Genomic DNA, 24,137 nt, shown 5'->3' with positions numbered 1-24,137 from the left:
ATTAATACCTTACAAGAGAGGCTCCAGAGACAACGCTAGCCCCCTTCCCCAGGTGAGGGCACAGAGAGAAGGTACCACAGTGAGAAGGTACTATGAAACAGGAAGAGAACATTCATCAGAATGCAACCATACTGGTGCCTTGACCTCAGACTTCTCAGCCTCCAGAACTGTTCATTTTTTTGTTGTTATAAGCTACCCAGTTGTGGCATTTTGTTATAGCAGCCCAAATGAACTAAGACAGTTGGTGAGAATGTAAAATGGTGCAGCTACTATGGAAAACAGAATGAAGGTTCCTCAAAAAATTGAAGATAGAACTACTGTATGATCAAGAAATTCTACTCCTAAGAAAATATCCCCAAGATTGAAATAAGGATCTTAAAGAGATATCTGCGCTCCTGTGTTCATTGCAGCATTATTCACAATAATCAAAATATGGAAACAAGCCAAATGTCCATCAACAGACAAAATGATGAAGGAAATGTGGTATGTACATACAATGGAATTTTATTCAACCTTAAAATTAAAGGGAATGCTACCATTTGCCATAACGTGGGTGGACCTGGAAGATGTTATGCAAAATGAAATAAGTTAGTCACAGAAGAACAAATACTGGCATGATTTCTCCTGTATGAGTTATCTAAAGTAGTCAAACTTATAGTAGCAGAAAATAAAATGGTGGTTGCCAGGGGATTGAGGGAGGGAGAAGAGGGGAAACTGTTGCTCAGTGGGTGTAAAGTTATAGTTACACAAGATGAAAAAGTTCTAGATATCTGCTGTGAAATTTAGTGCCTTCGGTAACAACATGGTGTTGTGCACTTAATTTGTCAAGATTATATACCCAGAAATGGGATTGCTCCAATATATGGTAATTCTATTTTTAATTTTTTGAGGAACCCCCATACTATTTTTCATAATGGCTGTACCAATTTGCATTCCCACCAATAGTGCACAAAGATTCCATTTTACTCCACAGCACTGCCAACACTTACTATCTCTTGTGTTTTTGAAGACAGCCCTTCTGACAGGTATGAGGTAACACCTCATTGTGGTTTTGATTTGCATTACCCTGATGATGAGTGATGTTGAGCAGCTTTTTATGTATCTGTTGGCCATTTGTATGTTTTCTTTACACTGATGATGAGTGAAGTTGAGCAGCTTTTTATGTATCTGTTGGCCATTTGTATGTTTTCTTTGGAAAAATGTCTGTTCAGTTCCTCTGCCCATTTTCTTAAAAGATTTTATTTATTTATTTGTCAGAGAGAGAGCACAAGCAGGGGGAATGGCAGGCAGAGGGAGAAGCAGGCTCCCCACTGAGCAAGGAGTCCAATGTGGGACTTGATACCAGGACTCTGGGATGATGATCTGAGCTGAAGCCAGATGCTTAACCAACTGAGCTACCCAGGCATCCCTCCTCTGCCCATTTTTTAATCAGATGCTTGTAGGATTTTTGGCTTTTGCTATTGAGTTGTATGAGTTCTTTTTATATTTTAGAAATTAATGCCTTATCAGATATAAAATTTTTAAATATTTTCTCCCATTCTGTAGCATTATTCATGATAGCCAAGATACAAAAACAACTTCCGTGTCTGTCAATGGATGAATAGATAAAGATGTGGTGTGTTTATATATGCAGTGGAACATCATTCAACCATGAGAAAGAGGAAATCCTGTCATATGTGAGAACATGGATGGACCTTGAGGGCATTGTGCTAAGTATAAGCCAGATAAAGAAAGACAAGTACTGTGTATCACTTATATATGGAATCTAAAAACAAGAACAAAAACAAAAAACCCCTCATACTCATAGAAATAGAGAAGAGAATGGTAGTTATCAGGGGCTAGGGAGTGGGGAAAATGGAGAGATATTAGTCAAAGGGTACAAACTTTCTGTTATAAGATGAGTAAGTTCCAAGACATTTCTGCAAAGAAGACATCCAATAGCCAACAGACACATGAAAATGTGCTCAACATCACTTGGCATCAGGGAAATCCAAATCAAAACTTCAGTGAGATACCACCTCACACCAGTCAGAATGGCTAAAATGAACAAGTCAGAAAACGACAGATATTGGCGAGGATGTGGAGAAAAGGGAACCCTCCTACACTGTTGGTGGGAATGCAAGCTGGTGCAGCCACTCTGGAAAACAGTATGGAGGTTCCTCAAAAAGTTGAAAATAGAGCTACCCTACGACCCAGCAATTGCACTACTGGGTATTTACCCCAAAGATACAAATGTAGTGATCTGAAGGGGCACATGCACCCCAATGTTTATAGCAGCAATGTCCACAATAGCCAAACTATGGAAAGAGCCTAGATGTCCATCAACAGATGAATGGATAAAGAAGATGGGATACACACACACACACACACACACACACACACACACACACACAATGGAATATATTATGCAGCCATCAAAAAAATAAAATCATGCCATTTGCAACTACATGGATGGAACTAGAGGGTATTATGCTTAACGAAATAAGTCAATCAGAGAAAGACAATGATCATATAATCTCACTGATATGAGGAATTTGAGAAACAAGACAGAGGATCATAGGGGAAGGGATGGAAAAATGAAACAAGACGAAACCAGAGAGTGCAACAAACCATGAGAGACTCTTAATCTCAGGAAACAAACTGAGGGTTGCTAGAGTGGAGGGGGTTGGGAGGGATGGGGTGGCTGGGTGATGGACATTGGGGAGGGTATGTGCTATGGTGAGTGCTGTGAATTGTGTAAGACTGATGAATCACAGACCTATACCCCTGAAACAAATAATACATTATATTTTTTAAAAAAAGAGATGAGTAAGTTCCAGAGATTTAATGTACAGCATGGTTAATGCTACTTATTATACACTTGAAAGTTGCTAAGAGAGTGGATCTTAAATGTTCTCACCACAAAAAAGAAAAAGGTAATTATGTGATGGGATGAAGTTTAGCTAATACTATGGTGGTGGTCATTTTACAATATAAAAGTGTATCAAATCAACGCATTGCACAACTTAAAGTTAATATTATATATTAATTATATTTCAATAAAGCTGGAATATATATATATATAAATATATACAAATACATATCTATGCACCTTGTGCCAGTATAAAATGAACTGTGAGATCTTGTCCTCAGGGATCATCCAATCTGGGACCTTGTCAGCTATGTCAAGGACACTCTGCTAGCACCCTGGATTCCTTCATGCATCGTCCTTCCCTCCACAGCCCATGCCAGATGCTAACACTGAATTGGCTACAACACATGCATTGCAGGATGTTGAGGACCACTTCTCCTGTGGTCCTAATGCTTTGTAAGTCTTTCCTAATCTAATAGGACACTAAGTAGGAGTTTTCTTATTGATAACCAAGGCCAGGGGGAAGACGAAAAGTCACCAGGACCATACATTCTAAAGAAAAACAACAAACTCCCCTACGCTAATGGCTTACTAAGAAGCAACCAAAGGGGCTCTGTTGCCAGAAACCACTGGCTAGCTTGCAGACTTACTTCCCAGAATGGAGAAAGATTCTGGAATATCACTGGCTTTCTAAGGAGCACCGTGTCTAGGTGAGAATCCCTCCAACTCTGCTGTGGAGTCAAGAACTCAAAGAGAAGGGGAGAACTGCATGAAGGGGAGATTGCATTCTCTGCCCTCCACCTCCCCCCGCTCACTCTCCCACCCGCTGTATAGTGGGTGGGGTTGATGGGTTTCACAGCTTCACAAGTGAATGAGATAGTTCCCTAAATCTGTCACTGAAATTTATATTTCTAGGTATGAAAGGAAAGAAATGTGATTGAACCTATGGGCCCTTTGAGGTCAAGTGTAATTTCTTTCTTATACATTTCTAGACATCAATTTTTTAAAAGTGACACTATGAGAAAGCTATTTTAAATTAGATGGTCTATATTAAATAGCTATAAATTTTAAAATGTTGGTTTTCGGGTGAGATCAAATAGTTTGTTACTTCCAGCAAATGCATCAACTGTTTTTTTTAAATGGAAATTTCTAATTTAGTTTTTAAATTAAATTATATATGGTAAAATTCATTGTTCTTGGTATACCATTCTGAATTTTGACAAATACACATGGTCATGTAACCATCAAAATCAAGATGCAAAACCATTCTGTGACCATCCCCACATTTCTTTGTGCTGCCCTGAGGAATTTTCTATGGCACGTAAGATACTGCCTGTTTTCTGACAAGACAATTTGCTTTAAAGACAAACTCGGGCTTATGTACAGTTGGCAAGTGAAGCAAAATATCCCATAGAGAGTATCAGTGATTCAGAAGAAAGTAGTATCTTTGACTTTATTAGTTTGGATAATGACATATGCCTTCACATAAGAGGTGCTCTAAGCATGTCAATCTTTGAATTCTTCAAGGATAAAGTTCATTGGCTGACAATGGTTTTCTTTTCCTTTTTTTTTTTTTAAGATTTTGTTTATTTTTTTGAGAGAGAGAGAGAGAGAGAGAGAGAGAGAGCACAAGCAGGGGGAGAGGCAGAGAGAGAGGGAGAAGCAGACTCCCTGCGGAGCAGGGAGCCTGCCCTGGGGCTCCATCCCAGGACACTGAGATCATGACCTGAGCTGAAGGCAGACGCCTAACTGACTGAGCCATCCAGGTGCCCCTGACCATGGTTTTTCAACTGTACCCAACTACAAGATGTGATTACCAAACCTGCCTCTGATGATCAGGTTTATAGTTTCTTTCGTTTCCTGGATATTGGGAATTGCCTGCTTCTACAGAATCCCACGGTCAATTCTCCTGCCTATATTGATCTCCATATATTTGATATTTTGCCTCCAGAACCTAACAGGATCTCCTAAGCACTATAAATTTTGGAATATTGGAGAGGAGACATAAATAAGCATGTAGTCAGCATTTTCCAGCAGGAGTTAATATTCAGAGCTTCTAAATGGACACAATAGGCAGCATGTCAAAAGTTCACACATCACCAGTTCAAATACGTTGTTCCTCTTGTATATGCCATGTGTGACAAGAGGTTCCACCACAGACTCTCAGAATATCTCATTTTGCAGAAGAGAAAATCACAATGAATTTTACTGATTAGTAAAGTATAATTTCTTCACACATTCAGGACTCACATAGGGAGGTAAACCATGTTTGTAGACAAAAACTGATAAAAGTTAAAAAATAGAAATTGTGGTTTCATTAACTTATAATTTTAATTTCATTCCCAAATGAAGAAATTCTGTAACTGAAAAAAATCATCCAATACATATATTTTATATGTGTGTATATATTTAGATGTGTGTGTGGAAACCTGAGTATTTCAGAAGACATTCATTTGATGAGGTGTGGAGAAACAGTCATGTTTGTAATCTATCTTTTTCATAGTAAAAGACTATAAGGGTGCTGGAAGTAATTTGCTCTTATCTATAAAATTTAAACTGCATATATTATTTGACTCAAAATGCAACTTCTAAAAGTCTAGATACAATTGAATGAGCATATAATGACCTGTACAATCATGTTCAATACAACATTGCTAGCAAAAGTATTTAATAACACCTTAAAAGGAATTGTGTATACTTATATGTGTATATACTTATTATTTACTATGATTATGTATATACTTATATGAAGATATACCATTGACTGTTAAATAAAAAAAGATAGTTACAGAGAAATGTCTTTATTTATTCTTCTGTTCCTATTTTTATCTATCCATCCATCATCTATCTATAGCTATCTATTATCTATCATCTTAAAGGTCAATATCTTCAAATCTTTCTCAGCTCTGTCTTCATAAGGCCTTCTTCTTTGTGTGTCTGCATCAGATTTCCTTCTGTCTCTCTTTTATAAAAATACTTGTGATGACATTTAGGGCTCACCTAGATAATTTAAGTATATAGATATGTGTACATAGATATACACATATGTATATGTACTGTGTGTAGTATATATATGTATATAACATAGTATATAAACATATACTGTGTATGTGTGTATATGTACTTAAGTATATATGCATTTATATATGTGTAGATGTAACATTAATACATATTATTACATATATAATATATGTGTTATATGTGTGTTATTACATATATAGATACATATACAGATATATACATGCATATAGGTACACATACATGGACACACGTATATATACATAATGTATATATCTATATATACACATATGTATATATTTGTGTGAGATTTTAGTATAGTTGTATATTAAATATCTGTACATTTATGCTTATTTTCAACCATTTATGCATATTAAACATTTTCAAGGAAGATAGATATGCATTAAATAATCCATACATTTAACATTCTCTTTTGTGGTTAATTTAAAAACTTGTGACCTGTTGTGCAACATAGGGAGTGTCTCCTGCTCTTAAGCTCTGCTAATCAATACATGTAAGAGAACTTCAGTTTAATTTCTCCACAAATGTGCCAAAAGGATTTGCCTGCATGAATATCTCTGATGGTGTCTATGTAAATACTTCAAAGGACTAATGTAAACACAATAGTCACTTTATTATGATAAAGGAACATTTTTTGCACTTACCAGATTTTGTACCCTCCCATTAAGTTGGCATGGAACAGTGCTAGATTCAAGGATTCTTTTCTAAATCTTGGCTTTCTTCACTGATAAAAAAAAAAAAAAAAGGCAGGTTAGATTAGTGTGACAAATGTAAGTCTGACACACAACCTATGTACAGACTTTTAATATTTTATCCTTAATATTTATGGCAAGCCTATGAGACAGAAATTATTCTCACATTTAAAATTAGGAAATTGTGGATTAAGGTCTGAATATTGTGTCAAGGTTACTCAGTGGTAGATGGGATTTGAATTTAGGACTTTCACCTGCCAGATCTCTTACCACTGAGCCAGACTGCAAAGCAGATTAGTTAAACAGCTCTGATTAAATCTCTTCCTACTTCAAACCCTGTAGGGTCTTCCACCTCACTTTGAGGTAAAGATCAAATTATCCATCATACAATTCAGGGCACACACTGTCCTCTAGCCCAGGTCCCCAAAGTGGGCCATTCCAGTGCTCATCTAGGAACTTTTTTGAACATTTCAGGTTGTGAATTTGTACTATAGTTTTACAAGATGTTCCCATTAGGGGAAACTGGTTAACAGGAACATGAGAACTCCCTGCATTAGTCCTTAAGGTTTTAAGAGAATCTCCATTGATCTCAAAATAAAAAAGTTAATACAAATCAAATCTCCAATTAAGTCCTGTGTGCTTCTGGCGTTGCAAAATACTTAAGAGTCCAAGTTATAATTCCAATTACAATTCCCAAAACTCTTTCTTCTCTTCTTCTTTTGATTCTCCTTTTCTTCCCAACTCAATAGCTTGGAAAGATTTCACATCTCTTCTCTATCTTGGTTTCAAAGCACTATTACCACCTTTCCTCCCCATACTTCTGGATACATCTGATCAAACTATCCCAAATTTGCTGCTTAGAGATCTACTGATAATACATTTGTGAGGCATCTCTCGCAGCTATTTTAGAGCCTCTAGGCAGAACACAGAGTACCTCAGCATCTTATCTGTCATGAGCCATCTCACCCCCATAAGCTCCTCACCATCAGATAGATAAAGGAGATTCCTCAGCTGGGTGGAAATAGTTGAGAAGTAAAGTGAACTGAATAGGCACCATCTCTAGAGCTGTAGATCCCACTCACCACTGTCTTCTCTGTGTCAGGTGGAAGGGACTCTGTGAAGGTAGCTGTGGTGTGGAGTTTGATGGGAGGACTGCTGTAGGTCAGTCCTTCCTGAAATAATGGTTTCTATTTTCTGATGCAGTCAAATGCTCTGATTCCGAAGTACATATTTCCATAAATGCAGCCTGGCTCCTTGTGGGCTGAGCCAAGGGTTGGGAGAGTAAACAGCTCCTACTTAAATATACACAGAGGACTTGCCTGGTGTTCCTTTCAAGTCCATACAGGGTCTTCTATTACCATGTATGTCTTGTTGACACTGTGTGTTGGGGGAAGGAAAAAGGGAATAGTCCACACCAAGTAGGAATCTAGGAAAGTGGAAAAGCTTCTTCACCTATAAGAAAGTTTCATTTGGAAATGGGCAGATTGTCCCTGTGCCATGTGTTATAACGTCTCTATGGGTTTCTTCCACAGACTTGGTAAAATGTCTTTGTTCTTGACATGGATCAAAGCTGTTTTTATCATTGCCTTGGCATTTCCTCATTATTCTGGTGAGTACATTTTTCAGTCCTGGATGAAGCATTTCCCATATCTTAGAAATGCAGCAAACAACTGCTATTATCTAGAAATGGAGTAGTTTGATTTATAGGATTTATAAATCTTAAACTGGCAAAATGAAACAGAGTATGTTAGAAATACCTTTTAAAATTGCATCAGTGGGTTGCCTAACCTCATTTCCCACCTTAGAGAGTTGGAGACAAAGATGTGGGTTAGGATGAGCAGTACTCAGAATGAACTTGTCTTTTTGTTCATCTATGACTAAAGATATTTACTTTTTTTTTTTCTTTTCGGAGTTCAGATTCCACGGTTGCTAAATGCAGAGCATGGAAAGTAATGATGTCTTCTAGGTCTGACATTCCTTGAAAATCTGATTTGTTGTTTGCCACCTCTGAGTCAAGGCGTTGTATAAGGAAAGAATTCATTTATTCCTCTGCTAACAACCTTACGCTCCTTAAAGCCCAAGGTGGCCCATGAATTTCAGAATACAGTAGCTGTGAGGTAGTGGATAGATCCCTGATATGAGACCTGAATACTAATTAATTAAATAATAATTAATTTCTTCATATTAAGTGACTTTTTGCGAGGCATATGAGTGACGCTAAGCAAACCACTGTCTTTTCCAGCTAAGATGTCTCATTTATAAAAATGGAAAAAAAATCACAACTACAGAATCTTACAGGAGTGTTTGATGATTATTAAATAATACATAAGATAATTTTCACAGAACGAGATTAATTTGGAATTATCTTTCTACATCTGAATTTATTTTGTGAACTTACTGTTTTGATACTACTATAAAAGGCTCATATCATTATTTGCAGGATCCTGATTAGGCAATTTGTGTAATATTTTGCTACTAAGAGATGTGGGTACTTTTCACCAGAGACTCTGATGGTTTTCCCCTCTTCCTCCTCTTATTTTTAATTTGTGTGTGTGGCGGTTGGTTGCAGAAACTTCTTTTGAACCTTTACCAGAAATTCGTCAAGTGGTAAGTTAATACTGATTACTTCAGGAATTGAAATGGTAAGCCTTTAATTTTTTTATATTGTAAGTTTTAACAGCAAATTTCCCTCTGTAGAACAGAATGATCCTTCAAAAGGAACAAACAAACAGTTTTATTATTACACTAAGTTCAAGAAACAGAATCTTGCCAGACATACAAAATCATTTGGCATTAAAGACAAGGTAAAAATATCCCATTACTAAAAAATTCCATTACTAGTTATAGCTTTGTTATAGACAAGTGTCTGTTATGGATTAAGGGGTGTTTAAAGTAGAATTGTTTATCTTAGCAAAACAAGAGGATTAAAAAAGCAACAACCTAATTTTTCACTAAACGGTGGATAAAATAATAATTGTCATACATTCACAGAATCAATTATTACATCGAGGTGATGAAAATGAACTACAGTTCTAAACACGTGAATAGATAAAAGTTATAAAGACATTTAAAAAGCAGGTTATGTAAGAATACACACGTTGTTTATTTACGTAAATAACCAACACTGTCATCATTAAGCAAATTACATACATATCTATATGGTTATATACACATATGCAAACACTCATATATATGAATTCATACAAGTGTGGTAATAATCTGAAACTAACAGATTATGTAGCAGTAAAACTATTGAGAAAGACAAGGGAGTTATTAAAAATTGTTTTATGATTTCTTGTGGTATGAAATATAGTTGACTTTTAAACTGCATGGGTCCACTTATACACAGATTGTTTTACAGGACAGTACAATCTTCCTTATGATGTTCTTTTTTTTTTTAAGATTTTATTTATTTATTTGACAGAGAGAGAGACACAGCGAGAGAGGGAACACAAGCAGGGGGAGTGGGAGAGGGAGAAGCAGGCTTCCTGCCGAGCAGGGAGCCCGATGTGGGGCTCGATCCCCGGACCCTGGGACCGTGACCTGAGCCAAAGGCAGACGTTCAACAACTGAGCCATCCAGGCACCCCTTTCCTTATGATTTTCTTAATATTTTCTTTTCTCTAGGTTTATTGTAAGAACACGATATATAATACATATACAAAATATTTGTTAATTGACTGTTTATGTTGTCATAAAGCTTCTGGTCAACAGTAAGGTATTGGTATTTAAGTTTTGGGGGAGTCAAAAGTTATATGTGAATTTTCAACTGTGTAGGGTGGGAGGGTCCATACCTCTAAGACCCTCACTGATCAAGGGTCAACTGAGGAAAATCTGACCCTAGTGTGAGGAGAAGTGGAGGCAGAGTGTCTAAATTATAAAAACACATTTAGCCATTTGTATGTTTTTTTTAAAAAAATAATGTTGGGTTTGTAAAAATATACTAAAAATATTTTATGTGTAAGTGGACTGTGAGTACCTTGATACTTATTTTTAAACCTCAATATAGAATATATTTATTCCATTTTAATGCGTGGCATTTTGTATTAAGATAAGGGACATTTTATTTAAAAAGTTCATTACTTGATGCATTTTATGTTGTCTCTTTGTGTTCAACAGCCAAGCTGTGATGTGTATATACATCAATTACATTTTTGCCCAAGAGAAAAGGATCCAGTCTGTGCAACCAATGGCCAAACTTATCCCAATACATGCGTTTTCTGCAGCGAACAATTGTAAGAACACAAGACTAAATATGGCTCTTCCAAAATAATGAAGAAACTATCATAAAATGATAGGAAAACCCATGTTTTTGATAGCCTAGGCACAGTATATCCAGAAAATAACTACTCTCTCTGTAAAAGCCACAAAAACACACTTGTACCTTTCCCTGAAGTTCTCATTTCTAGAAGCAGTTTTGTATTTGACCTCTCAAATATAACTCTGTGGATATTCTGAAAATGTATAAGTCAATTAGTTGAACTTAATTGAATTATTATGATTTACTAATGACAGTCTAGTCACTGATATAATTCCAAAGTCCAGATGATAAGTGGTAGTCTCCATGATGTAGCTGCAAGCTAACTTGGGCATTATTGAGCAAGAAATCCTACTAGCTACAGAACTCTGAAATCATCACAGTGGGCCCATTCCTGCTAAGAAGGGCTCCTCTGATGCTCCGCTCTGTCTCTTGAACTCCATGACACACTCCAAACCTTTCTTAGAAGCAAGGCATTCTGGAACCTTCCATGTAAACTCCCTTCCTGTATCCTTCACTCAAAAGGAGTTTGCAGTCTTCAAGTTTGGTCAATTTTTCTGAGTCACCATTTTCTATCACAGATATTTCCTCTTCTTTAATCTGAAAATCTCTAATCGTCTCCTCTCTCAGGTCTGTGCAGGTTCCAAGATTGAATCAGGACTGAGTGTGTAGGAAGAGCTAAACTGTCTCAGGTGGGGGGGGAACATGTGCAGTGCAGCGGAGCAAGCAAAGCCCCCTGCTTGTGGCAGAGCTTCTACACATTATCCCATTTTTAAATTCTCCTCATTGAGGAGCACTTAGTGCAATACCTAGAAATTTTAAATAATTTCTTTTCCTTTCTCTTTTTCTTTCTTTACAGTGAAAGTGGTGGAGCATTTGAGTTTGGTTATTATGGTAGATGCTGATTTTGCCTGAGCTACACATTCCTATGGCTTTTATTGTGATCCAATTTTGTGGTAGATTCTACAACCAATTAGAACTCCCTCAGTCAGGGTTTTAAATTCCTAGATAACCAAAGACTTCTATGGTATTAAGATGGAATATTGGATGTTGAAGAATTTTCCTAAGACCCTATGATTGAAAGATTTTTCTTTTCTATGTCCAATTATTCAAAGACAATTGAAAAATTATCTTAATTGTGTGTTTCTTAACATAAAATCTAATGCAATTTAAAATCATAAATATTTCAATGAATACAATGTTCAATAATATTATCCTTTTAAAATACCCTTTCTTTCTTTGGTTGGTTAGTGGGTGAAAAGACATGAATACTTTTGGTAACTATAATTAAAGAAATATTTTCAAAGGTGAACAAATAATACATTACTTGTGTATTTATTAAAAATACAGACACTTGGGCTCCTCTTTATCCTAAACAATCAAAACCTCTAGGAGAGGGATCTGGGAACTTGATTCTAAAATGTACTCCAGGTTAATCTTACGATTACAAATGTCAGGCAATATGCACTTAAATTCTAAAACATGGGTCTGTCTATCATTGAATGACTTGGAGAATCTGTTCAAAGATATTGTAAGATTTCTGAGATTTGGAAGAAAAATTATATTATTTCCTTTTTCTCTCATGAATCATTAAAGAGAAAAGTTGGTGATCTTGGGGTGCCAGGCAACTCCACCTTCATCAGGGCAGTCTATCCGTTTGTGGTCCAAGTCCAGTGATTCTCCATTTCTTTCATCTCTCAGCCAACAAGAAACAAGCTTTATCTGGGTGGTCATATGTTCATTTGAAGCTTGATTTTAATGGCAGAAATGCAGATTGATTACAAGAAGACAAGTATCAATCTGCTACATTAACAGGCCTGCTCTCCTTTTCACTAAACACTTCCACCTCTAGAAGAGTGATCTATGTGGGAGTTACATATTCATTTACATCTTTAGTATTGATTTTTAATGAAGGTACTGGCATTTAGATTTTTTATCCATTAGAATGTAGACATTAGAGCCACATTATAAAAATGCATTCAGCCACTTTCATAGCCTTTTTCATAATAGAGAACATGTATAAAAAACATTCAGTGAATGCTGGGAAATTTACACATGTATTGCTTTCCCTTTTATTTAACATATTATTTTTAAAAAAATCACTACTATGTGTTAAGCCCTGTATTAATGGTAGAGAAAAGTTGCTAAGGAAAGCAGATACTACTACTGTCCTCTAGGAACTTTGGGTAGACTACTGGAAGTTAGTATCCATCAACGATGGGAATTCCACCTCTCCGCATGACTGTTTTCTACACAAGCTTTGTGGATCAACTTCCCACATCCCTTCAGTTATGTAACTTAATTCCGAGAGGAATCTTATTAGATGGACATCAGCTCTGTATTTTAGCCATAATGAAAGTGGGACACAGGAAACTGAACATTTAAAATCTGACACTTGATAAGGAAAATACAGTGTTTTCTTGAATTGAGATAAAGTTCACAAAACTTAAAATTTGCCATTTTGAAGCATAAGATTACATATTTTTTAGTATACATTCATTTACAGTGTTGTACAACCATCACTACTAATTCCAACACGTTTCCATCATCTACCCCCTCCTCCAAAAAACAACTACATACTTCCCAATTCCCCACCTATCAATTCCTGGCAGCCATTAAACTATTTTTTATCTCTATGAATTTGCCTATTTGGACATTTCACATACATGGAATCCTACAATATATGTATGATTTTCACGTGAAAGTAAATCTACTCATCTATCTATTTATCCTATGTTGTCTTTTGTGAATGATTTCCTGAACTTAGCACGGTGTTTTCAAAGTTTAACCACATTGTAGCATGTATCAGTACTTCTTTCCTTTTTATGACTGAGGAATATTCTATCTTGTGGCTATAGCACATTTTGTTTATCCATTTGTCAGTTTATAGACATTTAGATTGTATCTACTTATTGGCTTTTATGAATAATGCAACTCTGAACATTCTTGTGCAAGTTTTGGTGTGACCATATGTTTTCATTTCTCATGGACATACACCTGCAAGTGGAATTTCATTTGATAACTATCTTTCACACTTTTCAGAAAATGACAAACTGTTTTCCATAGTGGGCACACCCTTTCACATTCCTAGCAGGATTTCATGAAGGTTCCAATGTCTCCACATCTTCACCCAAATCACAATTGTTTATTTTTTAAAAATTATATTCATCCCTGGGCACCTGGGTGGCTCAGTCAGTTAAGCGTCTGCCTTTGGCTCAGGTCATGATCCCAGAGTCCTGGGATGGAGTCCCACATCGGGCTCCCTGCTCCGTGGGGAGCCTGTTTCTCCCTCTGCCTCTCTCTCTCATGAATAAATAATATCTTTAAAAAATTATATTCATCCTAGTAGATGTGAAGTAGTATTTAATTGTGGCTTGATCTGCATTTCCCTTATGATTAACAGTGTTGAACACCTTTTCACATACTTATTGGACATTTGTGTATCTTCTTTGGAGAAATGTCTATTCAAATCCTTTGCCCATTTTTAAATTAGTTTTTTGTCTTTTTTATTTTTGAGTTGGTATTGTTCTTTATATAGTCTAGAGAGTAGAGTAAGCACATTGACTTACAAATGTGCCTTTATTCCATTTTGGGGTTGTCTTTTTTAATTTTCTTGATAGTGTCCTTTGATGCAACAATTTCTTTTTGATTTCATGAATTCCAGTGTATTTATTTTTTCCTTTGTTGCTCGTGCTTTGGTGTTATATGTAAGAATTGCTACCTAATCCCAGTTTGTGAAGATTTACAACTAGGCTTCCTTCTAAGAGTTTCATAGTATTAGTACTGGCATTTAGATTTTTTATCCATTTTGAGTTAATTTTTATATATTGAATGAATTATGGGTACAGTTATACTTTTGCATGTGGCTATCCAGTTGTCACAGCACCATTTGTTGATAAGACTAATCTTTTGCCTTTTAATTTTCCTGGAACTCTTTTTTTTAAATTTATGTTATGTTAATCACCATACATTACATCATTAGTTTTTGATGTAGTGTTCCATGATTCATTGTTTGCGTATAACACCCAGTGCTCCATTCAGTACGTGCCCTCTTTAATACCCATCACCAGGCTAACCCATCCTCCCACCCCCCTCCCCTCTAGAACCCTCAGTTTGTTTCTCAGAGTCCATAGTCTCTCATGGTTCGTCTCCCCCACCAATTTTCCCCCCTTCATTTTCCCTTCCTGCTATCTTCTTCTTCCTTTTTTTTAACATTCCATGTAATTTTTTATTTTTTTTCTGATTTCTTGGTTGACTCATTCATTGTTTAGTAGCATGTTATTTAACCTCCATGAATTTGGGGTCTTTCCAGATTTTTTCTTATGGTTGATTTCTAGAATTGTAGTCAGAAAAGTTGTGAGATATGACTTCAATCTTTTCGAATTTGTTGAAACTTGTTTCGTGGTCTAACATGTGATCTATTTGGAAAATGTATCCTGTGCAGTTGAATAGAATATATATTCTGTTGTTTTAGGATGAAATGTTCTGAATATGTCTGTTAAATCCATCTGTTCCAGTGTGTCATTCAAAGTCACTTTCCTTGTTGATTTTTTGCTTAGATGATCTATTGGTGTAAATGGGGTGTTAAAGTCTTCTACTATTATTGTATTAGTATTGATTAGTTCCTTTATGTTTGTTACTGTTTTATGTATTTGGGTGCATAAATGTTTACAATTGTTATATCTTCTTGTTGGATTGTCCCCCTTTATTATTGTCTAGAGTCCTTTATCTTTTGTTTTAAAGTCAATTTTGTCTGATATAAAGATTGCTACCCTGGCTTTCTTTTGACATGCATCTGAATGATAAATGTTTCTCCATCCCCTCACTTTCAATCTGCAGGTGACTTTAGGTCCAAAATGAGTCTCTTGTAGGCAGCATATAGATGGATCTTATTTTTTTTATCCACTTTGTCACCCTATGTCTTTTGATTAGAGCATTCAGTCTATTTACATTCAAAGTAATTATTGATATGTATTCATTGCCATTTTGCTACTTGTTTTGTGGCTGTTTGTAGTTTTTCTCTGATCCTTTCTTCTCTTGCTCTCTTTCATGGTTTGCTGGCTTTCTTTAGTGATATAGTTGGATTCCTTTCTCTTTATTCTTTGCATATTTATTATTGGTTTTTGATTTGTGGTTACCATTAGGTTTGTATATAATATCTTCTGCCTATAGCAGTCCATATGAAGTTGATGGTCACTTAAGTTTGAACCCATTCTTTACTGCTCCTCCTCTCCCCCATCGCCACCATGTTTTAGGTATATGGTGTCATATTTTACATAGTTTTATTTTGTGAATCCCTTGACTGATTTTTACAGATATACTTATTTTTACTGCTTTTGTGTTCCTTGCTTTTCATGCTCTCACTTATGATCTTTCCTTTTCACTCAAAGAGTCCCTTTTAATATTTCTTAGAGGGCTGGTTTAGTGGTCATGGACTCCTTTAGTTTTTGTTTGTCTCTTTATCTTTCCTATTCTGAATGATAGCCTTGCTGGATAGAATATTCTTGGCTTCTGAGTTTTCGCTTTTAGCACTTTGAATATATCATGCCACTCCTTTCTGGCCTGCAAAGTTTCTTCTAAAAAATTTGCTGATAGTCTTAGGGTTTCCCTTGTATTAACTGCTTTCTCTTACTACTTTAAAATTTATTTCCTTTATCACTATTTTTTGCCATTTTAGTTACTATGTGTCTTGGTGGGGACCTCCTGGTTTTGATTTTGTTGGGGAATCTCTGTGCCTCCTGGATCTGGATTTCTGTCTTCTTCCCTAGATTAGGAAAATTTTCAGCTATTATTTCTTTAAGTTTTCTGCCACCTTTTCTCTCTTCTTCTGGGATCCCTATAATGCAAATGTTATTATGCTTGACAGAGTCACTGAGTTCTCTAAGTCTCTTCTTACTTTGCATAATTCCTTTTTTCCTCGCTTTCTCAGCTTGACTACTTTCCATTACTGTGTCTTCCAGGTAATTCATTCCTCTGCTTCCTTTAGCCTGTTATTTATTCCATCAGCTGTATTTATTTCATTTATTGTGTTCTTCTCTCTGATTGGTTCCTTTGTGTAAGGGTTTCACTGATGTCCTCTATTCTTTTCTCAAATCCAGCGAGTGTTTTTATGATCATTAAATTCTTTAAATTCTCTATCGGGCATATTACTTATCTCAGTTTTGCTTGTGATTTTGTCCTATTCTTTCAGTTGGGACACATTCCTCTGTCTCCTCATTTTTCCTAATTCTCTGTCTGTTTCTGTGTGTTAGGAAAGTCAGCTACTTCTCCTGCTCTTGGCAGTAGTGGGTGGGGCACACACTTTAAAAAGGTGGCACTGGTCCTTTTTCACAGGGGATATGCAGCTGCTGTGGAGACCAGGGCCAGCCAGGGCTGCTCCGCAAAGTGCGCCACACCTGAGCTCTTTTAGAGCTGAGTGCAGCTGATTTTTACTGGTTGGAAAAACTCACAAAATTCAGTGCCTCTGCTTTCCAAAGCGAAATGCTATGGAGATTCATTTTCCCCATGCAGGCTCCCTGGTGTTAGTCTGTTTCTTGCCCTTTCTCCACACTCCTAGTTCCCTCCCTCCTGTGGCCAGACCTGCAGGTTTTATCTCCCCATCCTATCTCTGCCCTTCTTACCCTCTTCAATGTGGCCTCTTCTCTACTTTTAGTTGTGAAGTTTGTTCTGCCAGTCTTTGGGTTGCTTTCTGGGTTATTTGCAGTGATGTGAGTGTTATATAGTTCTATCTGTGGGATAAGGTGAGTTTAGGGTCCTCCTATTCTGTCATCTCTCCCAGATATTCCGATTTATGTCTTTTGATTGGGGAGTTTAATTTATTCACATTTAACGTAGCTACTAATAGTGAAGAAATTATTATTGCCATTTTTAATTTGTTTTCTCTATATCTTATAGCTCTTTTGTTCCTCATTTCCTTCTTTACTGCTTTCCTTTGTGTTTAGTTGATTTTTTGTAGTGACATACTTTAATTCCCTTTTATTTTCTATGTATATTCTATAGAAATTTTCATTGTGGTTACCATCAGAATTACACATGACATACTACAGTTATAACATAAATGTACTATTGGTTTTTTTAAAGTTTTTATTTTAATTCCAGTTATTTAACATACTTGAATATACTATTGTTATAAAAATCTATTTTAAATGGATAACAACTTAACTTCAATTGCGTAAAGTTTACTCCATTGCAGGTCTGCCCCCTCACTGTATTTTATTGATGTCACAAATTCTATCTTTTTATATTGCCTATCAATGAACATAAATTTAAATTAATTTTTATGCTCTAGTCTTTTAAATCCTATAAAAGAATGAAAAGTGGATTTATGGACCAAAATTAAAATAATATGGGGTTTTATAATTGTCCATGCATTTACATTTACTGGAGAACATTTTCTAAACAAAGTTTATTTATTTATTTATTTATTTATTTAAGATTTCATTTATTTATTTGACAGAGAGATAGAGAGAGAGGACAGATAGAATGGCAAGCAGAGGGAGAGGGAGAAGCAGGCTCTCCGCTGTGCAGTAAACCCGATGCGGGGCTCGATCCCAGGGCCCTGGGATCATGAACTGAGCCGAAGGCAGATGCTTAACCAACTGAGCCACTCAGGCGCCCCTACTGGAGAACATTTTCATATCATTTTGAGTTATTGTCTATTGGCCTTTCACTTCAAATTGAAAGTCTCTCTTTATCATAATTTTTTGTAGGATAGCTCTAAAGGTAATGAACACCTTCACCTTTTGTTTCTCTGGGAATGTCTTAATTTCCTCCCTCATTTTTGGAGGACAATTTTGCCAGAGGTAGAATTCTCACTTGGCAGTTTTTTTTTTTTTTTCACACCTTAAATTTATCATCCACTCTCTTCTGTCCTGCAAGATTTCTACTGAGAATTTCTGGTCCTAATTCCTGCTGACAAATACATAGAAGAAGGGAAGTCCAATGTATAGAGTATAAGCATCTTTCCTGCAGCTTCAGTTCTAGGCCTCAGTTTGCTTTTTCCTCAAATACCCTGCACCAGAAGGCTTGGTCTGCCACAGGCATTTTTGATGGTGTCTATGTAAATAACTCAAAGAGCTAGTGTAAGCATAATATTCAGTTTACTATAAAAAAGGAGTATTTTCTCTACTTGTGAGATGTGGGTTCTTCAATTAACTAACATAACATAATAAAAAAATTAAAATAAATAAACCAATATCAAACAAAAAAAAATTTGGCACAAAACATTACTAGTCTCAAAGTTTCTTTCTGAATCCTGGGCTTCCTCACTGCTAAATATAACACATAGGATTAAGGTGGCAAATGCCTACCAAACACACAACTTAACTGCAGATAGTTTAAATGTTTTATCCCTATTCATCACACATATATAAGATAGACACTATATTTCTCATATAAAGAAAACTGTGGATTCAAACTTTATGATTGAATATTGAGTCAAGGTTACTCAGTAATAGATAGGATTTGTACTTGGGTTTTTCAACTGCCAGAGCTCTTTCCACTGAGTCAGACTGAAGAAGATTAGTTAATAAAGGAGAAAATAATAATGAATAAATCTCTCCCTTTTCTTTTTTTATTTTTAAAGATTTATTTGAGAGAGAGAGAGTATGAGCAAGGGGAGGGGCAGAGGGAGAGGGAAACAAGCAGACCGCCAGCTAAGCAGGGAGCCTGACACTGGGCTTGATCCCAGGACCCTGAGATCATGATCTGAGCCAAAACCAAGAGGTGGACGCTCAACCAACTGAGCCATGCAGGTGCTCCTCTCCCTTTTCTTTAAAAGCCTCCAGTGCCTCTCAAATATCTCTGATGGAAAGAACAAATTTTTACCATATAATTTAAGGCAGTGTCCCATCCTGTTTCAACTTCATTCCCCAGAGTTCTCTCTCCTGCTCTAAAAAAATGAGTTCTGGAGACCTAACACACAGGATAGTTATTATAGTCGACAATACTGTTTTATAAACTTAAAAGCTGCTAGGAGACTAGATTTTAATTGTTCTCACAAGAAGAAGAAGAAGAAAGAAGAAGAAGAAGAAGAAGAAGAAGAAGAAGAAGAAGAAGAAGAAGAAGAAGAAGAAGAAGAAGAAGAAGAAGAAGGGAGGAGGAGGAGGAAGATATTTAAGTGATGTGATAGAGGTGTCAGCTAATACTGCATTGGTAATCATCTTGCAATATGTTAATGTACCAAATCAACATGTTGCTCACCTTAAATTTACACAATGTTATATGTCAATTATATCTCAATTACAAAAACATATTTGCATCCTGTCCTCTTAAGTTTCCTTAAACCTGGCTGCCCTTGAGACTCATCTGGGAGCTTTTACAATGTACTAATATTAGCCCAGGATGAATCTACTAACAATCAATTCACAATTTTGACTGCAGGACAGGATTTTCATACTCTTGAAGTTTCCCATGTAATTCTAGTATGCTTGTAGTTTTTTTTTTTTTAATATTAAATGCTTAGGTCATTAATTATCTAATTATCATTCCCAAACTTTTCTTTTTCCTGCTTGATCCTCTTGTCCTTTTTCCACTCACTTGCTTGGAAAGCTTTCACATACCTTCTTTATCTTAGGATCTATGACGCTTCCCCATACCTCTGGGGATCAAGTTGTCCTCAAATTTTCTGTTTAGGAAGATCTATTGAGAAGTATGTGTGACCTACTTTACAGCCCCAAGGAAGGACAAGAATATCTCTGTGTCTTATCTGCCTTGGGCCATCAATCTTACCCCATCAATCTCCTCAACAGCAGACAAATAAAAAAAACTTAGCTGGAAGGAGATGGCTGAGGAGGAAATGTGAACAAGGTAGCCATAGTCTGCAGAGCTGTTGACACCACTCCCTATTGTCTCTCTGTGTCGGGTGGGTCATGTGGGAGATCTAGGGAGGTGGCCCTGGTGTGCAGCACTGCTATGAAGATTGCTCCAGGTCTGTCTTTCCAGAGATATCTGTTCCTATTTCCTGAGGAAAATAACTGAGATTCAAATGTGTAGTTTTTAAAAAATGCAGCCAGGCTTTTTCTGGGCTGACTATAAGTTGGGAGAATAATCTCAGTCCTCCCATTTTGTTAATAGATATTTTGGAGGGCTTTCTTGTATATTTTTTGGGGGTGGGGGACTTCCAAGTGATGAGACTTTATGTTTTACTGAATCATAGGGTTGTAGGAAGGTAAAAGGGAATAGTAATCTAGGAGGTTGGAACAATTCCTTTAGAAGTAAGAAACATTTGAAAACTGGGTCTTTAGGGAATCCAATTTAGCATGTATCAATGTTACAAACGTTCTTAAAGGTTTCTCTCACAGACTTGATAAAATGTCCCTCTTGTCATCAAGAATCAAAGTTTTTTTCATCATTGCCTTCTTATTTCCTTATTATTCTGGTTAGTAAATTTTTATTCCTGGGTGAAACACTACATATCCTAGGAAAAAAATGCAAGAAGCAACTGTTATAATTTTGGAAAAGAGAAAATGATTTTATGGAGTTTGGAATTCATAAACCAGTAAAATGAAACAGGCACATGATCCAAATGCTTTAAATTACTTTCATTATTCTCATTTCCCACATTAGAGAAGTTGCAATGGAATGGTAGATTACAGTAGGCAGTAGTTTTTAGGTCTTTGTTCATATGTAACTCAAGAACTTCAACTAAATTCTTTTTCCTTTCTGGGCCCAGATTTCATGATTACTAAGTGCAAACTGTAGGAAGAATGATGTCTTCTAGGTCTGACATTCCTTGACAATCTGATTTGTTGTTTGCCAGCTCTGAGTCTACTAAGTTAAGGCTTTGTGTAGAGGAGAATTCATTGATTCTTTTTTTTCTAATAAGTTATCTACTGATGAAGCTCAAGGTTGTCCATGAATTTCAGAATAAGGTAGTTATGAGGTATCAGTTGGAGCCCCCAAAATAGGGCAAAGTACTGCTTAATTTTTCCTACTTAAGTAAATGCATGCAAAGCATTTTCTTCCTTGACACCAGGATAGCTCCTGTAAAAATTTATATAAAAAATAATATCTTCAAGCAGAGTATGAGGTGTTATTAAGAAATAGCATACACACTGTTTTCCACATAGCTAGATTAATTTGGAAATTAAATTTTTAAAAGATTTGTCTCATTATAAGTTTTTTTTAACTACTGCCACAAAATTCTCATTTATTATGTGCAATAAGTAGGCAATTTATGTCAATTTCTGTTGCAAATAGATTTGGATGCCTCTTACCAGACTATGTTTTTTGTTTGTTTGTTTGTTTTTAACTTTTTCTTCTCTGCTCTGGTTGCAGAAAATGGATTTGTAAAACCATCCAAGAACAAGGTTTCAGTAAGTTATTACTGATTGATTTGGAAGTAAAAAAAGATAAAATTTTAACCTTATTTTATTGAAAAATTTAACACTAAATTTACCAAATATACAACAGAATGAGGTTTCAAAATTAAAAAATATTTATATTTTTATTATACTAAATTCAAGAAATATAATCTAGCCAGCAATACAAAACCATTTGCCACTACCTACCTTATTATATAAGATGATAAAATGCATATTCTTCTATCCCAAGATTCTATTCATTGGCAATAAGATGCTATTGTGCACAAGGATCTGAGAAAGAGGACACCTGGGTGGCTCAGTCGGTTAAGTGTCTGCCTTTGGCTCAGGTCATGATCCTGGGGTCCTAGGATTAAGTCCCACATTGGGCTCCCTGCTCAGCGGGGAGCCTGTTTCTCCCTCTGCCTCTGCTGATCCCCCTCCTTGTGCTCTCTCACTCTCTCTCTGTCAAATAAATAAATAAAATCTTTTTTAAAAAAAGAATCTGAGAAAGAGAAAAGCGTGTTGGAGTAAAATTATACATCCTCATAAAACAAGTTAAAAAAATGAACCACCAAATGATCAATTTAATGTTAAAAAATAATGACTTCCAGGGCGCCTGGGTGGCTCAGTTGGTTAAGCGACTGCCTTCGGCTCAGGTCATGATCCTGGAGTCCCTGGATCGAGTCCCGCATCAGGCTCCCTGCTCGGCAGGGAGTCTGCTTCTCCCTCTGACCCTCCCCCCTCTCATGTACTCGCTCTCATTCTCTCTCAAATAAATAAACAAAATCTTTAAAAAAAAAAAAAATAATGACTTCCATATATTCACATAGTAGAATATTACATTGAGATGAAAATAAATGAACTATAGTTCTAAACAATATAAGCATATATATAAGATCACAAAGGAATGTAAAGAGCAAGTCATATAAGAATATATGTAGTATTGTTTTCTTTGTATACATTACTAAGATACCCTAAACATATATATGAATACATGTATAAATTTGAAATGTATAAATATTGACAGTTAGTGAATATATTTATTGATATGCGGTGAAATTACAGAGGAATGCAGGAAATGATCAACAGAAAATTCAGTTTGGTGATTTCCTCTGATAAAGGGGGTTGAAGGAGATGTGATCTGCTGGGGAAGATCATGAGTGTGGGTATGGATTTGCGACATAATAAAAATACTTATGCCAATTACTTGGCCTTTATCTTAGTAGAGGGTTTATATATTTAAAGAAATGGTAATTTTTAAAACTTTCTCCTGGGTTGTATGTACACAGATATTTGTCTTTGTACCTATATATTGATTATATTTACCGTATTGTGTATGTATGACATTTCATATAAAAATGAATATTATTCAAATGTTCATTATTCAATAAACTTATGTTGTCTTTCTGTTTTACAGTCAATATGTGAAGTGTATGATAATCCAGCACAAATTTGCACCAGAGAATATTATCCAGTCTGTGCAACCAATGGCCAAACTTATTGGAATAAATGTGTTTTCTGCCTTGCCGTGATGTAAGACCGCAGTAGCAAACGTGTGCTTTCTAAGTAATGAAATGCCAATTACAAAATCTTAGTACATCTATGTTGCTGATACTCTAAATACAGAATACACAGAAAATAACTAATATTTCTGTAAAAGTCAAAGAAACACACTTGTATTATTCCCTGAAATTCTTATTTCTAAAAGTTTCATGTTTGAGCTCTCAGACCATAATCATGCTGTTCTACAAACATATAAATCAATTAATTTAACTGACTATGAATTACTAATGACAGATGTGCAACCAATATGACATAATTCCAAAGCTCTGATGCTATTCAGTAGATCTCTGCTATACCCTAAAATCCATCAAATGAGCCTACTCATGCTGGAAAGAAACTCTTCTGATGGTCAGGTTTGTCCCCTGAACTTGATGAGGACCTTTCAAACCTTCCTCAGACTGCAGAGCATTCTAGTACACTTCCACCAAAACT

The 24,137-nt window shown here is 35.9% G+C and overlaps 1 protein-coding gene across 2 annotated transcripts; it reads left to right on the top strand.

The window, feature by feature from the left end:
- Window positions 1–8,118: 8,118 nt before the first annotated feature.
- LOC116626139 (sperm-associated acrosin inhibitor-like) lies at window positions 8,119–23,865 on the top strand. Of its 2 annotated transcripts, none has more exons than XM_032395327.1 (3): window positions 8,119–8,191; window positions 9,152–9,189; window positions 23,560–23,865. In XM_032395327.1, exons 1-3 carry the CDS (start codon window positions 8,125–8,127, stop codon window positions 23,677–23,679), a joined length of 225 nt encoding a protein of 74 aa, XP_032251218.1. In that variant the 5' UTR covers window positions 8,119–8,124; the 3' UTR covers window positions 23,680–23,865. The 2 variants fall into 2 exon arrangements, with proteins under 2 accessions (XP_032251218.1, XP_032251219.1); XM_032395328.1 differs by lacking the exon at window positions 23,560–23,865 and adding an exon at window positions 10,701–10,911.
- The last annotated feature ends 272 nt before the right edge of the window (window positions 23,866–24,137 follow it).

This window comes from Phoca vitulina, unplaced genomic scaffold (assembly GCF_004348235.1).
Source record: "Phoca vitulina isolate PV1807 unplaced genomic scaffold, GSC_HSeal_1.0 scaffold83, whole genome shotgun sequence".
Classification (NCBI taxonomy): domain Eukaryota; kingdom Metazoa; phylum Chordata; class Mammalia; order Carnivora; family Phocidae; genus Phoca; species Phoca vitulina.
The sequence above is the reverse complement of the archived record's forward strand: the minus strand, read 5'-3'. Positions and strand labels throughout refer to the sequence as shown.